At 38.3% G+C, this 16,716-nt stretch overlaps 2 protein-coding genes across 12 annotated transcripts in view; one reads left to right on the top strand and one right to left on the bottom strand.

The window, feature by feature from the left end:
* The window catches only part of KCNIP4 (potassium voltage-gated channel interacting protein 4), a 231,601-nt gene extending 222,223 nt beyond the window's left edge, over window positions 1-9,378 (top strand). Inside the window, exons 5-8 of the mRNA XM_019928419.3 lie at window positions 4,392-4,499; window positions 6,608-6,712; window positions 7,352-7,414; window positions 9,152-9,378. Of these exons, the coding sequence (XP_019783978.1) occupies window positions 4,392-4,499; window positions 6,608-6,712; window positions 7,352-7,414; window positions 9,152-9,199 (324 nt within the window). The 3' untranslated portion in view covers window positions 9,200-9,378. The remainder of the gene's footprint in view (window positions 1-4,391; window positions 4,500-6,607; window positions 6,713-7,351; window positions 7,415-9,151) is intronic.
* Window positions 1-16,716, bottom strand: part of PACRGL (parkin coregulated like) — a 51,688-nt gene that overhangs the window by 21,235 nt on the left and 13,737 nt on the right. For 7 of the 11 annotated variants that reach the window (XM_073805120.1, XM_073805114.1, XM_019928412.3 and 4 more), the window contains 3 exons: window positions 14,936-15,016; window positions 11,010-11,202; window positions 5,339-5,463 (listed from right to left, as the gene is read on the bottom strand). In XM_073805120.1, coding sequence (XP_073661221.1) covers window positions 5,357-5,463; window positions 11,010-11,202; window positions 14,936-15,016 — 381 coding nt within the window. In that variant the 3' untranslated portion in view covers window positions 5,339-5,356. Of the gene's footprint in view, window positions 1-2,154; window positions 3,181-5,338; window positions 5,464-6,921; window positions 7,344-11,008; window positions 11,203-11,968; window positions 12,067-14,935; window positions 15,017-16,716 lie in introns of those variants that run through there. The other 4 variants (XM_073805116.1, XR_002175036.3, XM_019928416.3 and 1 more) reach the window with 4 other exon arrangements.

The following is a 16,716-nucleotide window of genomic DNA, read 5'->3' as shown; positions in this document are numbered from 1 at the left end:
GCTCTGCAGTGACTATTTTATACCTTCCAAAAAAGCCAAAGCTTATATAGTTTGCAAGTTGTATACTACACAACTCCAAGGAGGGTCATTACCTCTTAATTACAGTATATTATATACTACAGGTTTAAATATATTACAACAATTTTCCAGCAGATGGCAGAGAAATATTTTGAGGGAGCTGCAGCTTCCCGTAATTTGCACAAGTCACCTTATTGTCCAGGAGCAGAGCTGCCTCCTTGTCTCTCCTCAAACCTTCAGTTCTTATCCTTTCCACCATGTCCTTCACTCCCAAGCAGACAACACCCATTAAAGGTCTCAGATGAGGACTCGTTCATCTTCCCACCTCTTCTCAGCTGTGGGCATCTGCATGGTGTTCTCCTTCCTTCTGTATTAGCTGAGGAAATGTGCCTCCTCTCTTCCCAGGGCAGACCATCTCCATCTCTCCCACCATCGCAGGAGTAGTCCACTTCTCTCTCTCTGTCTTTTTCTCTCTCTCACACACACACATCTTTAGTATTTTCCTCTTTTTAGATTCGTCCCTTCAGTGTTTAAAGTGCTCATCTTCAAAACTCTCTTCTGTGATCCTGTCCTCCTCTTCAGATATAGCCCTGTCCCTCTGTCTTCACATGCAGCCATGGTTGGTGAATTTTCTAACAGTCTCTATCACTCTTTGCTCCCTCCCCTCCACTGAAGCTTCTCCCTTTAGTCACTGGTGACCTCCATGTTGCTGACTCAGTAAGCTCTTTTCATTCCCCAGAAGATTGGTATCAAGATGAACCATCCTTTCCTAGTGAAATGCTTTCTTCTCTTGACCTCTCTTACCTCCTGAGAAACTTATTTTCAAGATTTGTTGCCTGCGTCTCTTCTTTTTTCTGCCTACTAAGGAATTCTTGTGGCCTCCTTTATAACAGCAACGGAAGGATTAAAATACCTAGAAATAAATATAACTAAGAAATGTGAAAGAACAACTTGGAAAAAACAAAAGGCCTTAAAATGTATTAGAGTTTGGTGTGCTGAATAAAGACCCACCAAAAATGTCCACATCTTAATGTCCGGACGTAGGATGTGTTATCTTTCATGGTAAAGGAGGTTTTCTGCAGGTGTGATTAAGGATCTTGAGATGGGGAGATCACCTTGGATTATCTGGATGGGCCCAATGTAATCCCAAGGGTCCCTGTAAGAGGGAGGCAGGAAGATCAGGGTAGCAAAGAGGAGATACTACAACAGGAGGTTGGAGTACTGTGTTTTGAAAATGGAGGAAAGGGCCACAAGCCAATCAATGCAAGTGGCCTCTAAAAGCTGAAAAAAGCAAGAGAACAAATTCTATCCCTAGATCCACTGGGGAGACTGCAGCTCTGCCTCCAACTTGATTTCAGCCCAGTAAAACCCATTTCAGACTTCTGATTTACAGATCTGGAGGATAATAAACAAGTATTATTTTAATCCTCCAAATCTGTGGTAGTTTGTTATAGCAGCAAGAGGAAACTAACATACTCAATGACAAACACAACCTGGACAAGGGAAAGGTTTCTTATTGTCTTGAATAGGAAGACTCATCAACATGTAGTTGTCAGTTCTGCCCAAGTTGATCTGTAAATTTACCTCCAGCTCAATAAACATCCCAATAGGGGTCAGGTGGAATACTTAAATAAGGAAAAATGGAAAGAAAATAGCTGAAAAAGAAGGGTTAAGAGGAAATAGCCCTTACAGCTATTAAAATTACTAAAATGTTTTAATAATTAAAACAATGTAGTAGAGGTGCTTAGATAAACAGATATACTATGAAATAAAACATAAGTTCCAGAAATATAAATACATAAAAGAATTAAGGATATGATAAATCTTGCATCTCAAATCAGTGGGTAACAAATAATATTGTGAAACCAGACAGCTATCTAAAAACATTGGGTAAATTCCAAATGGAATAAAGATTTAAATGTAACAACGTAAACCTTAAAAGTACTAGAACAAAAACATGGGAGTATCCTTTTATAACTTCAGAATGGGAGAGGTCTTTTCAATATGACAGAAACCAAAAAATATAAAGTAAAAGGCTGACAAAATCTAGAATATAAAGCTAAAAGATGCCTACTTTACAAAAATCAATGTAATAAAAATTGAAAGAAATGATAAACTGGGAAACAATACTTGAAGATATATCCCAGACAAGGGCTAATTTCACTAATATGTGAAGAGTTTCTATAAATCAAGACATTTGGAAAAAATGCTCAAATTTATTCATAATAAATAACAAATTTTAAGTAATCTGAAAAAGAAATTTTAAGATTGAAAAAGATAAAAAATTTGATGGCATATAGTACTGACAAGCTATACTATTCTCATATACAGATTTTGAGAGGGAAATTTGGGGGGAAATTTGAAAATAACTATAAAATTTACCAATGTTCAAATCCTTTGACCCAGCAATTCCACTTCTAGGGACTCATCCTACAGATATACTTGTTCAAAATGTAAGTTATGTATGTATAAGGTCACTCTTTGTGGCTTTGTTTTTAATAAGATTGGAAATCTTTAAATATTCATCAATGGGAGATTGGTTAAGTAAACTATGACATATTCATACATATGCAACAGTGAAAAAGACAAGAGTTATTTCCAAGATTTATTGCTAAGTTAAAAATAAAATAAAGTACAGAACAGCCTGTTAGACTATCATTTGTGTAAATAAATATGCCTTACACTTGTATATGCACAAAAACTCTTTGGAAGTGAATACAAGAAGCTACTAACGCCAGTTGTCTAGGGGAAAGAAATAGGGTGACTAGGGTCCAAGAATGGGCGGCATACTTTTTATCAGTAATCTTATATATTTTAAAATTTTGAACTACATGAATGTCACCCATTAAAAAAAAAAGCATTTAAAGAAATTAAGACAGGAAAACAATTACAAAATGTTGGAATGTAAAAATGTAGAGAGAATACAAATTCACCCAGAGGCCACTTCTGCATTTCCCTTTGTTACAGGGAAGAACAAAATCTGACTACATGTTGGATCTGTTTCTTTTACTTTAGCTTTTGCTTCCCCGTTGCTTTTGTTCACTAAAAGGATACTGTCTATACATAATGGCCTGCCTCGGGGAACACTGCCCCTCTGCCTGAATGGTAAACCAAAGTGCCTTTGTTCAGGGAAGCATCCTGACTCTGTCCACCTGTGAATGGCTGCAAGAAAAGAAGAAATTAACACATCCCCTCCCTGAGGCTGGCCATTCCAGGAGATATTTGCAAGACTCATGGCCTTTTTACTTTACTTCCTCACCTCCTCCCTCTCTCTGTTCTATAAAAGAAACTGGCATCCAGACCCTGATAAGATGGTCTTTCTGAGACACTAGTCTGCCATCTTCTCGGTCTGCTGGCTTTCCGAATAAAGTCATATTCCTTGCCTCAACACCTCGTCTCAAGATTTACTGGCCTGTCCTGCGGGGAGCAGAGAAAGCTTGGCCTTGGTAACACCTTCTGCTCTTTCACTCCTACCTAACTACAGATTGTCAGTTCTATGTGAGATCAGAATTCACCATATTGTAATGTTAACCCTGCCTACAGAACAACAAATATATATGAATTTGATCAAGTTAATCTGGTTTGCCTGCCGTTCAGTCATATCAGCCTAACAGTGATACTGACTGAGGTTTCCATTTACTTGGACAAACACATAGCCGATGCCCTTGCCAGACACTGTTATAAACAGCTTAACTCCTTTAATCCTCATAAAAAATTTAAGAAGTAGATACTAACATATCCCTTCTACAGATATGAAAATAGAGGCAAAAGGATGGTAAGTTGTCTGAGGACAGAGCTATCAGATGAAACAGCTGGAATTTGAATTCAGGCAGCCTGGCTTTCAGCTCCATTCTCTTAACTTCTGCCCCCATGCATATTATAACTTGATTTCTAAATAAAGCCTTCAATTGGCCTGTATCTTAAGGACAGCCCATATTTCTTGTTAGCAGATCTTGTTCATGGGAACTGTGTTATGTATGTGCTTGTATTTTTAAAGTTACAATGTTATTAGATTTTCAGTAAAAGAATTGTGTGCACTTGTAGTGGAAAGTAATACCACTTATACACATGCGTCTTGTTGTTTGGGTGTCTGTTCTGACACAATTTCCAGTTCCAAGGTTGATTTAAGTCACAGTTTCCAATTAGAAAGTAAGAATATTAAACCTAAGGAGTGGTTTATGCCCACAAAAAATCTCTGGAAAAAAAGATAGTCAGGAACACATGGACCATTTTGCTATAAATAAATGGTTCAAAATCCAGAGGGTTGTAACCCTTGCTTCCATCATTTGACAGAGAATTATATTAGAGTTTGTGTTTTACTTTTCTTTTTTAGAAATGTCATATCAAATTATATTTTTATTTTTATTTTTTAGGATTTCATCAAGGGTCTTTCCATTTTGCTCCGGGGGACAGTACAAGAAAAACTCAACTGGGCATTTAATTTGTATGACATAAATAAAGATGGCTACATCACTAAAGAAGTAAGAAATGCCTCACCAACACAGCTAGCTTTCAGACCATTTTCATTTTTTCACTTCAAAATGTTAAACAATCGCAATTATTATTTTAGAACCACTTTTTCAGGAAGTCTAAAATATTTTCTGTAGTGCTGGGGAAATATTCTGATGAAAAATTTGGAATGCTAGAAACAGTTTATGGTTAATCTTCAAAGTAAATATAAAACATAGAAGGAGGGCTTCCCTGGTGGCACAGTGGTTGAGAGTCCACCTGCCGATGCAGGGGACAAGAGTTCGTGCCCCGGTCTGGGAAGATCCCACATGCCGCGGAGCGGCTAGGCCCGTAAGCCATGGCCGCTGAGCCTGCGCGTCCAGAGCCTGTGCTCCGCAATAGGAGAGGCCACAACAGTGAGAGGCCCGCGTACCACAGAAAAAAAAAAAAAAAAAAATAGAAGGATTACATCCTGATTTCCTAATAGCATTTTAATGAATACTGTACATGGAATAAAGATAGTAGTTGGAATCAAATAGGAAGAAAATATATCCACACGTTAGAATATTTGGCCTGTAACCTTTTTTCTATCATATAATGTGGTCCATATGGAAACAGATGTAATTTTAAAATCGTGTGGATTATGTAGTGACCTGTACTGTGTGGGAAATGACCTGATGTGATAGTGGAGCCCCAAATAAACTCCCACGTGGGCTATCTAAAAAGGAAGCCTCACAGACCAAATTCAGATGCTCATATCAAGTGGTTTAATAAATTAATTTAAAACACAGCAAGAAGCAAGGGGGGGGCAGGATGGGGTAAGATAACAAATTTAGGATGGAGTGGAGGTAGGGTTGAAAGACCACATTACCTGAAGCCTGGATGTGGTTCAATGTCCATATGTCCTCTTTCTCTCACTAGCTTTCCCCCGAGTTGAGTTTTGAGCATTGGGCTCTTCAAATAGAAGGTATCTTGGGCCAATGACATCAACTTGCTCTATTGAAGACACAGGGACAAGTTCACCTGACCACAGTTACAATGTGACAATTAACCTGATCAATGGCCATGGGTTTTATTTGTTGAGCAGAAGACACATGGGGCCAGATGGGTCTCACAAATGGGTGGCTTAATTAAGACCTCATGAGTATTAAGTATTCAGGTATATCGAGCATATCTCCTGGATACTTAGTGTCTCTTGTATATTTAGTACACAGTAAACATTTAGTACTCAGGTGCCTCCAGGATATTAGGTATCTCTTGGTCCTTTGATCCCTTTCTATCCCTTTCTATGTTTAACACAAACATGCTGTTCTTACCATTTACACCCAACACATCACATGAATTCTATGTCAAACAAACTTCTATGCTCAAAACATCTTAAAGGGCTTCACGTAAAATTTACAAACTACAAATTGCTTTATCATTTAAAATGGAATTGAATACTCTCAGAAGTAAATATATATTACGTCCATATTATTGACTTAATCCATACTCTTCTGTGGAAACTTCGATATGAAGGAAACAAGTGTAAACAATAAATCTGAATGTCTAGGTTAACTAGATATTATTTTCACTAAGATTGAAAATTACAAATCAAAAACTAGATTTTAATTTAAAAAATTAAAATTTCGAAGTGTTTCCACGGTCATATTTTGACTAATCTACATGTGTGACTTTAGTGAAAGCCACAGTAGGAAAAACACAATGAAAACCCTAATGAGCTTTGAGACTTATCAGTTTTAGTATAATTCTCATGATGTGGAGTTTATTTTATTCTCAATAAACAGAAATTGATAATCAACATATAAAATATATGATAACTCAATAAAGCAAAGATAGCCAATGTGAAGTCTAGAGAAGTCCAAACATTAAACCAGAATGTTTCTTTCCTGATCATGTTAGATACATGGGAATTTTATTCATTTTGAAACCAAGATCCGACTTGATTCTTACATTCTGATTCTGCTGCTTTTACGGCATAAGGCCATTGGCTTTTCCTCTGGGACAACCAAGACATTTAATGAAGAATCAAAGAAAAATAAAAAATTTGAAATTGAGTAGGGATAATCTGTCAAAGCTTCTCGGAGTGGTTTATTTTCACATTGCATGAGGCTTCATGTGACTGCCTTTTCCTTTTCAGGAAATGCTTGATATAATGAAAGCGATATACGATATGATGGGCAAATGCACATATCCTGTCCTCAAAGAAGATGCTCCCAGACAACACGTTGAAACATTTTTCCAGGTAGGAATGCAATAGAAGTCAGAGAGGAAGTGAAATTAAGAGCAAATTTCCTGATGTTTGCAAAGCATCATGATGATTCAAAAGAATGTACAGGAAAATAATTTTTACTGAAAGAGACAAAACTATAGAATATTTACCATCATACTAATTTAGTAATTTTGGTTTTGAATTTATCATAATATTGATAACTCCACTTATTGAACACTCACCATGTCCTGGATAGAACACCAAGTAATTGCCATGTCTCATATGTTTTGGGGTGTTTGTTTTCATTCATTTCTCACAAGCCCCTATGAGGTTATTTATAAATCCTCATTAGCCCCATCTCACAGATGAGAAAACCAAGGCTCTGAAAGTTTCAGCAAGTTGCCTGAAGTCTGTCATAGCTGGAGGGCAGGATTTTACTAGAACAGAGTGACTCTAGATCTATACCACATTCTATTGAAAAGGCAACAGCCTAAAATCAGTCAGCCACGATTCTTATCACTAAGAAGCTACTAGTTTGTGCTCTGAAGCAGTTCCTCCCCATAAAATAAGCAGCTGGGCTTTCTTTTCATCAGCTTCAGCTTGTTCAGTTCAGGGTGAGGGTATCAAGGGGTAAGTCTGAGCAAATTTTTTTGTTCTTTTCTTCCTGAACAGAAAATGGACAAAAATAAAGATGGAGTCGTTACCATAGATGAATTCATCGAAAGTTGCCAAAAAGTAAGTAACGATAGTAAAGGAACTATCCCTTTTGCTTCCTTAACAGCTGAACTTGGTCCTTCCAGCCAGCCACCATGAACTGAGCAAAGTATAAAGATCATATGCCTAAGATCACCACTTCTACATAGCTGAGATGAGTAAGCCTACCACTGTGAAAACAATCACCAATTTGCACATTCAGTTCATCAGCATTCATTGTCTATCCCAAGGCAGGCTATGAGGGAAGCCCTGGAGAGATGAAGGTTGCACATGTGTGTTTTTGCTCTTCAGATCCTTTACAATATTCATCACTGAGGATAAAACATATGTGAGACTTGAACTGTTCTTTCCCCAGAACTAGCATATAACATGTAACTTGTCTACCGTATCCTCCATAGATTTAGAATTCCAGTACAGCCAAGAGTGTATCACTGGCCAAACTTATATCCGATTTCTAAGAGAAACATCATTGCTTCAATGTATGTGGACAACAGATGTCTTTGGCTGAACCAGTAATGGTCTTCAGTCACAAAATTAAACAGCAGAAAATTCTCCCTGAGGAAAAGTCCATGTGGTTCTCCACCATCTGGTGGCAGACCAGTATTAGCATACCTAGTTATTTGACTTGACGTGGGTAGAATCACGATTAAGAATTTTTAAAATAATTATGGAGACAGGACTTCCCTGGTGGCGCAGTGGTTGAGAGTCCGCCTGCCGACGCAGGGGACATGGGTTCGTGCCCCAGTCCGGGAAGATCCCAATGCTGCGGAGCGGCTGGGCCCGTGAGCCATGGCCACTGAGCCTGCGTGTCCGGAGCCTGTGCTCCGCAACAGGAGAGGCCACAACAGTGAGAGGCCCACATGCCGCAAAAAAAAAAAGAAAAAAAAAATTATGGAGACAAAGAAGTTTGCTGGTGCTTTAGTTTTTCTCATTATTTTCAAGTTGATATACTTTCCCTTTCCTGATGCCTGCCTTTTTCTCAACTCACATTTCAATACGACGGTCTTTGAACGAACTTAGTGATATCAACCTACTTAATGGTGGTATTGTTACTTGGCATCTAGTAGTGGAAGGCATCATTAGTTCTGCTACCATTTTCCACTGCTATAAACAGTCACAATCTCCAAGTGCCCCTATCCTGCCCTAAGTCTGTCCCCCTAAGTTTCTAAGGAACATGCTAAACTGCAGACACTGGGCAATGGTTTCTCACAAACAATCCTTTCTCTGGCATTGAGAGACCATTCATTTTTAAAGATTCCCAAAGTCCACACAGATTTAGCCCTAACAGACTCAGAAAGAGAGGTGTAATTACTGCAAACCTGTCTCCTAAACCCCAACCTCCAATCTTTATGAAGTTGGCTCTTGGCTCATACACAAACCCTGTATCCTTCCATGTGTACAAGTCTCTGTGATTTGGCGGGCGGTTACCTAAAATGCCACAGTTTGCATTGCTCGCTTTGATTATGCTCTGCGCCTCTCCAGTTTCCATGCTGGCATTCTATTAATAATTTGAGAAATAGCCCCTCTTAACACCGAGTCAGAGTTAGATAAAGTGTTTAAAGCCTAGTAGACTCAACAAAATGGGCTCTCCATACTTATCTGTGTGGAAAATGGGTAGAAGAGTATTTACATTTGCAGACCCCTAGTATCTGAACATTTGGCATAGGCGTTGGTGGAGGGTGGCAGTACTTAGAGGCAAAACAGTGCACTTTCCTTTGCCGATATGGTGAACTTAATTCCACGTTTTCTCCCTTACAGGATGAAAACATCATGCGCTCCATGCAGCTCTTTGAAAATGTGATCTAACTTGTCGAATGCGTCCTCAATCAGACAAATGTGAACGATTCTATCACACAAAGCTGGAGCTACCACTTTTAGCATAGATTGCTCAGCTTTACACTGAGGCATATTATGCAAACAAGCTTTGTTTTAATATAAAGCAATCCCCAAAAGAGTTGAGTTTTCCATTTATAAATTTGCATCCTTCTCATAATGCCACTGAGTTCATGGGATGTTCTAAGTCAGTTCATACCCTGTGAATATTCAAAAGTAACAGGATCTGGCATATAGTTTTATTGATTCTTTAGCCACGGGATTATTGAGGCTTTCACAGTATCGGTGATTTTAAAATATCTGTGTTTTTTGCTATTCATTTGTATGTATTCAGCCCCAGGATTTTAAATGGTTTTCTGACATACTGGCATCTGCACTTAATTTCCAGATATTAGTTTTCATGTTTGTATGCTGTAATTCCATTTATACTTTAAGTAAACAAAACAAGGTTACTACAATTGGAAAAAAACAAACAAACAAACACACAGTCCCAGTTTCTCTGGATTTGCTTCCTTCTGTTAAAGACATTCATTTACCTGGCATTTTTTTATAACATGAAACAAGTCAGTTTATCACCAGATGTCAGCATATGCCTAATAAAGCTTATTTAATAAGCATTTCTTAATTTTTCATAATACATATTACAGCCAAGGCCTACATGATGTATGTAATTTTGGATTTGTTCAGTCCTACAGGTTGACTGTTATGTCACTAAGTGGAAGTCCAAGAAGGTGTGAAACAAAGCAAGGATGTCCACAGGCTTAGCAAAGGGTCAGGACATCTGTCATCCAGTATGTGGCAATGCTTAGCAACAAGTAATCCTTAACTGCATTCAAGGCCTATTCCATCCTCTTTCCTGACTCCCTCATGGCACCTTTACATTAGATGCCATTTAGGGACAAACAAACCTTTGCTACCCTAATGCCTACCAAGAACAAACAGCAAGCAGAATTCACTTTGAAAGCACCAGTGATTCCATTATATCGAGAACTATAATATCAAAATTTAATAGAAAAGGAATATAAGTGCTAAGCAACTCATCTGGATTGTATTATGATTTAGCTCATCATAAAACTCCAATAATTCAGATTATTTTTAATGATCTTAAGCCAAAATTGTAAAGTTGCCACAATATTACTAAAGATACACACATCTTCCCTGTTTGTTTTGCAGAAATATCACAAAGACCAAGAGGCTAGAGTAGGAGGAAATTTGCAACTGTCTTTGCAACAATAAATCAGGTATCTATTCTGGTGTAGAGATAGGATGTTGAAAGCTGCCCTGCTATCACCAGTGTAGAAATTAAGAGTAGTACAATACATGTACACTGAACTTGGCCATCACGTGTTTGTGTAAATTCAATGTGCACATTTTGTATTTCAAAAAGAAAAAATAAAAGCAAATAAAATGTTTATAACTCTACTGTCTATGTTACAGGTCTTTATTACAATAAATTTTATAATTACTAGATTAAAAACGTTACATTTTTCTTATGGCATTTTTCTAAAAGGTAGAGATCTTGGTCTTTGGGTGGAGCTAAGTGCAAGGATAGAGGAGTCAGGGCAAGGCCAGTGGGCAGGCAGGCCTGTGAGCAGATGCGACCTGAGGATGTGACTAGACACCTGAGGACAGAGTGTGCCAGCCAGGGGACCAGGAATGATAGGAGCTCTGAGGGAGGAGGAGCATTTCTGCTGTTAACACTCTTCAGAAACTCCTCGTATTTTAAGTTACATCCGTGAGATTGGATCTGAAATGAGAATTACAAAGAGATCACTCTTGGTACCTGAGGATGGAGCAAAGAAAGGGTGTTCTCCGAGGCTTCTGGGACAGAATATTGCTGCCCCTAATCTCCAGCCCTTCAGAAGTCTGTTAGCCTTGGATTTGGTGTGGCCAGCCGGGTCCCTAACGGCGCTCTTCCTGCCCAGATGTTTCTCTCCCTCTACTCCTTTCCCTGTAGAATGATCCAGAATCAGCTTCTGTAACATCAACATTCAGAGCTACACTTGTAACTTAAGTTTTAAAAGCTTTTTCAACTGAATTAATTGTTAAACATAAGCAAGCACAACAAAATCACTGAATACATGTAAGACTTTTAAGATTTTAATTTCTGAGTATCTTCATGTACTGAATATCAGTATTTTCAGACTATGAATTACAAAAATAACATTTACTTAAATTAATACCTAAAGTTTAGGTAGTTTTAATGATTTGTAATAAACAACCATACTTGTAAGAGAACTTACACATTAAAAATTTTTTTTCTTAAAACTAGAATACTCAAAATTATTTCCAAGCATTCTACGTTATAAAATACATATTTACAAACAATAATTAACAGTGAATTCACAAATGTTTGTCCACTATTTGAAATTTTCATAGACTTGATAAATATAAAACCCGGAAATGGCAAAATGTCTAAAAGTAAGTGCATAGCTACACACGAACTGTATAAATGTTATATATAAAAGGCACTAGGAAATATATACAAACACATCCATTGTAAACCAAATAACTTGCTCACACAAACCATAAAAAATATGAAAAAATAAACCCCACGAGATTGTACTATTATAGAACTTATTTTTTAATAGTTTTCCATCAACCACTCTTTTTTTTTAATGAATAACTTGTACTATGATTCAGTGGAATTGTGTATACTCATCTAAAGCCAGGAATAATGAAGGGTGGTTGTGATTTACAAAAGAATAAAGTGAAGTGAATCTGAAAAGGTTCCGTGCATACCCGTGGTCAGCGTTTAACACCTGTCACCAGGGCTAGTTTCTTCAGCAGTATATGGAGCAATAGGTTGGAATTTTAGATTTGATGATGATAAGGCTTCCCTGTCAACAGAAAAAAATTTAGCCTCATTAGTATCATGCAGGGTTCCCCTAAGAGGTACTACATTTGCAGGAGCATGCCTAAAAAAGTATTCAAAACTCCAAACACACAAAATGGGATAGGAGCAGAATGATGGAAACAGAACTTTTTTTCTGAGTTAAATAAAATATACGTTGTCTCTTTTTGTGGTTTAAAAATATTTAACTAGAAAAATAGTTAGGAACCAGACTACCAGTACTTGAATCCAGCTTCTGCCAGTCACTTCACTGTCAAATCTGGGGCTAATTACTTCTCTGCATCTCAGTTTCTAGCTCTTTACGGGGGATAACAACAAAAATCCACCTCTGAGGGATGTAGCGAAGATTAAATGAGTTTAATGTCTAAAATATACTCAATAGAGTACCTCTCATGTAATAAGTTCTTACTTGCTCGATAAAGATCAGGATGTATATGTGTATGTATTTTTTTCAAGACTAATGTGTATATCGTTTAAAAAGAAAATTAGGGCTTCCCTGGTGGCGCAGTGGTTGAGAGTCCGCCTGCTGATGCAGGGGACACAGGTTCGTGCCCCAGTCCGGGAAGATCCCACATGCCACGGAGCGGCTGGGCCCGTGAGCCATGGCCGCTGAGCCTGTGCGTCCAGAGCCTGTGCTCCACAACGGGAGAGGCCACAACAGTGAGAGGCCCACGTACCACCAAAAAAAAAAAAAAAAAAAACAGAAAAAGAAAATTAAATCAGGCTGAGAATGAACCAATTTCAGTTTAAGGCAGATAGCAAACTGATTAGTTCTAAAAAATGACACTGGCTGTCTGTAACTGATATTTTAGTTTCTCTAGAAGTTGAGTCTTTTCATCATTGTGATACACGTGAGCCTTAAGAAATGAGAAACTATAATATTGAGAAGAATCTCTCATAAAGACTCATCTCCAATATTTAAAGAAAGAGAAAGATGTAAACATTTAAGTTTTTAGAAAGGAAAGAACATCATTAATTTCATGATGGATTATAAAGTACCTAAAGCAAGCACAATAATAATTAAGCCAAGGGGAAGTCTTTGATATGTGATTGAAACTTCCTGTTGCAATTACATTAATTATTACTAAAATATTATGTAGGACATTAGAAGGGGGAACAAGAAGATCAAAAGTATGAGGGAATAAACAACACTTAATAGTCCTTATAACTTCAAAATCTTTTTAAATTCTGTATTAGCATGATTAAAAACTAATGAGATTGAGTGGCAATAAGAGAACTTCCTTGCTAGCTATCACTGGGACCCTTGGATTGGTCACCTACATCCTCAGTATTCCCCCTCCAAATCCTAGTGTGCTATTTCTAACCTGTATTTACTCAAAAACTATCCCCTCCTCCACCCCCCCCCCCCCAAGAAATCTAACCTGCTGGGCCCACCCCTTTCTAATCGCCCATGTCCCATACCAGCACAGGATGTGTGAAAACCATCTGGGGAGAGTTTCAGATTGAAAAGCCTTGCCATGTTATTTAGCATGTGTTTATCTGCATTTCACAGAGAGGAAAGGGCGAATTATTTCGCATTCCAATTCTCAGAACAACACATTTGTAAGCAAGAAGAATCTCCTTTCTGCTGGGAAGGGACACTGGATTGACTGCGGGATGATTCTGTGCATCTCAGCAAGGTGTCAGAAGGCTAACCCTCCGCCTAGACCCACACACAACAAAGAAATTCATCATCTAGTAGCCCAGGGACTGACTTCCTCCTCATAAACTTTATTCTAGGCATTCATCACGAAAAGAATATAATCAGTTTTAAAAGTCACTGAAATTGGTCAAATTAAGTAATTTAGGCAATGCTTAAACTCAAACATCTGCCGTTTTAAGATTGTATCGATCACGCAAATTTTCTTTATAATCAAATACCTAGAGTGTAACTAAGTTCTACAATGTTAAGATAATCACATGCAACTCTATCATTAAGATCTGATTAAATGTAATCTCCAAAACATGGTGGAATTACTACTGCATTATGGAAATATTTCCAAGACTAGATTATTTGAACACTTCTTTCAAGTGATGAAAATTCAATTAACCCAGTTATTTCACAACACACAGACAGTAATGCAATCCCCCACGGCTCTGCACCTTCTTGCAAGCTAGACTAGTCAGCTGAATCATTCCTCTGTGTGCATGTGAGCATGCTCGAGCGAGCACACATGCCTTCCAGAGAGAACAACGCAGCCACCTGGGAACCTCATTTCAATCTTCGATTATGGGCAGATTGTAAATTTTTCAGACAGAGAAGATGGCAAATGAAAGGAAAAATAACATTTTCTTCAACGAGTTAAGTTAATCCCTTTGTTTTCTGAATTTCCCAAGGGTCAAAGCAAAAACATCCAAAATACAAAATACAACCAAAATTTAAAAAAATGTACAGCTGTACTACACAGAGTGTGGTACAGTAAGCACGGTGCAGTGCACAGGCCCTATGTTAACCTGGGTCTGAATCCTCGTGCTTATAAACTGTGTGACCTACTGTATAGCACAGGGAACTATACTCAATATTTTATAATAACCTATAAGGGAAAAGCACCTGAAAAAGGGTACACACACACACACACACACACACACACACATATATGTATAACTGAATCACTGTGCTGTACACCTGAAACTAACACAACATTGTAAATCAACTATACTTCAATTAAGAAAGACAAAACAAAACTGTGTGACCTTGGCAAGACAGAAACTCTGAGCTCTAAAATGAGAATAATAATATCAACTCCACGTGGTTACTTGAGCCTGAAGTGAGATAATATATGTTATTCAGTCAATTTCATAGTACAATTGCAATGTTTAAAAAGTATGATTTATGGGGAATAATGTTCACTTACACTTCCACCATGCTGCTCCAGCTTCTGTAATGCAGTGGTGATTGGTTCTTTGAATTTCTTGTCCCTTAGTCTCCTGGAAAGCTTTTCAAATAAGATTAAGGGAATGAAATGATTTGAAAAAGTAACACTATTCACTATAAACATAAGTAAAACTTCACTAATAGGCTAACTAGAAATAATACCATTGAGTCTTTACTGTATAGTAAGTACATAAACCCCACTTAATTTGTTTTAGATTTCAAGGCTTCTTTTAGGAAACATCTCATTAAAATTTACATATAATAGACACCACTGTATTTGTTTAAAAAAATGGATTTCTATTATCTGAAACAATACCAACCCTACAAAATCTACTACAGTACTAGCATACTGTAAGTTTTCCAGAGTAAGTTTTCTAAGAAATTGTATACATTCCCATTCTGTAATTTGCAAGAGCATCTGCAGGACTACGATGGAAAGCTAAGCTTCTAAAACACACGTGTTTCCTACAGTTAAAAAAGGAAGAGACAACAGAACAGAGCATTTACATGAATAACTCGGTTAACAGTGGCAGGCAAAAGAATCAGACTAAAAACCACAAGACCACCTATCACCCCCAGCTATGTCCTGAAGGGGCCTCCTTGGACAGGTGGAGCTCTGGCTAAGAAGGGAGAGAGCACAGGTGAGCGAGAACAAGAGCAAAGAGAGAAACGGCGCAATTCAGGCCCTCAGGCACAACTCATAACTGTGTTCTCCCACCAAGTGTCTGCAACACTCACCCAAAGACCTAAACATTTCAGCTACAGCAGGACTTGCTCACGGCTCCACCTTCTGGGGATAAAAATGGAGCCCAGGCAAGAATTCCTCATTGATCAAACACATAAAGCCCCTGTCCTAGAGTAGGTTTCTGGTTCTTCCTCTTCCCAGATCTGTGAGTAACCCCGGCATACTTCCCACCACTGAGCACTGAGGAATGGGTCCTTTCAGCAGGTCATCAAAGGTTAGGGAGGGTCAGAAGAGACACCCAGAAAGATTAAAAATGTGAGAAAAGCAACTCTAAAAGAGAGGACAGGCTGGGCTTATCAACATCCTGGGGATGAACAGAAAAGGCACCTCTTATAGATCTTAAGTTTGCTTTCTTCGAGACCATGTTCTCAGGCATGGGAGTGCAGGACAAACAATGAACCACCACCATCAGAACCACCACAGATGCCCATTTACAAAGTACAGATTCTTGGTCCCACCCCATAAATTGCTCTATCAGAATCGCAGGACAAAGGCCCAGCTTCTGCACTTTTAGCAAGATTCCCAGGTGATTTCTTTCTTTCTTCCTTCAAGTTTGAGGATCACTGTCCTAGGGTCAGTGGACAGTCTCTCAGAGTTGAAGCTCAGAAAGGATATGACTTATTTCACATATGAAGAAAATCAGTTGTATATAGGTTCAGTAACTGGTTTTGAAATTCTTTTTCTAGAAGACGAGTCCTTTCTTAAAATAAACACCTAATGTAGAAGTTTATGAGACATGAAAGTGGAGCCTTTCTGGCTGAAGGGGGTGGTGGATGAGGGGAGGGGAGGGAGCATCTAGCGCCTCAGTGGTCCTCATGGTATGTAGCTAACAGACCAGGGACAAACTTCCACATGTCTTGTTTCCAAGGATCTCTCCTCTGTGGAATCCCACTGGGGTGTGAAGCCCAGTGTGGTAGCTAGGTCTCCCCAAAGTGTTGCCGCCCCATGAAGGGAAGAGGTCCTTTCAGTCAGTCCTTGTCTTAGGAAAAGCAGAGCTGTGGGCAGGAATGTGACTG

Source organism: Tursiops truncatus, chromosome 5, assembly GCF_011762595.2.
Source record: "Tursiops truncatus isolate mTurTru1 chromosome 5, mTurTru1.mat.Y, whole genome shotgun sequence".
NCBI classification, from domain to species: Eukaryota; Metazoa; Chordata; class Mammalia; order Artiodactyla; family Delphinidae; genus Tursiops; species Tursiops truncatus.
This window is presented reverse-complemented; position numbering and strand designations above follow the sequence as displayed.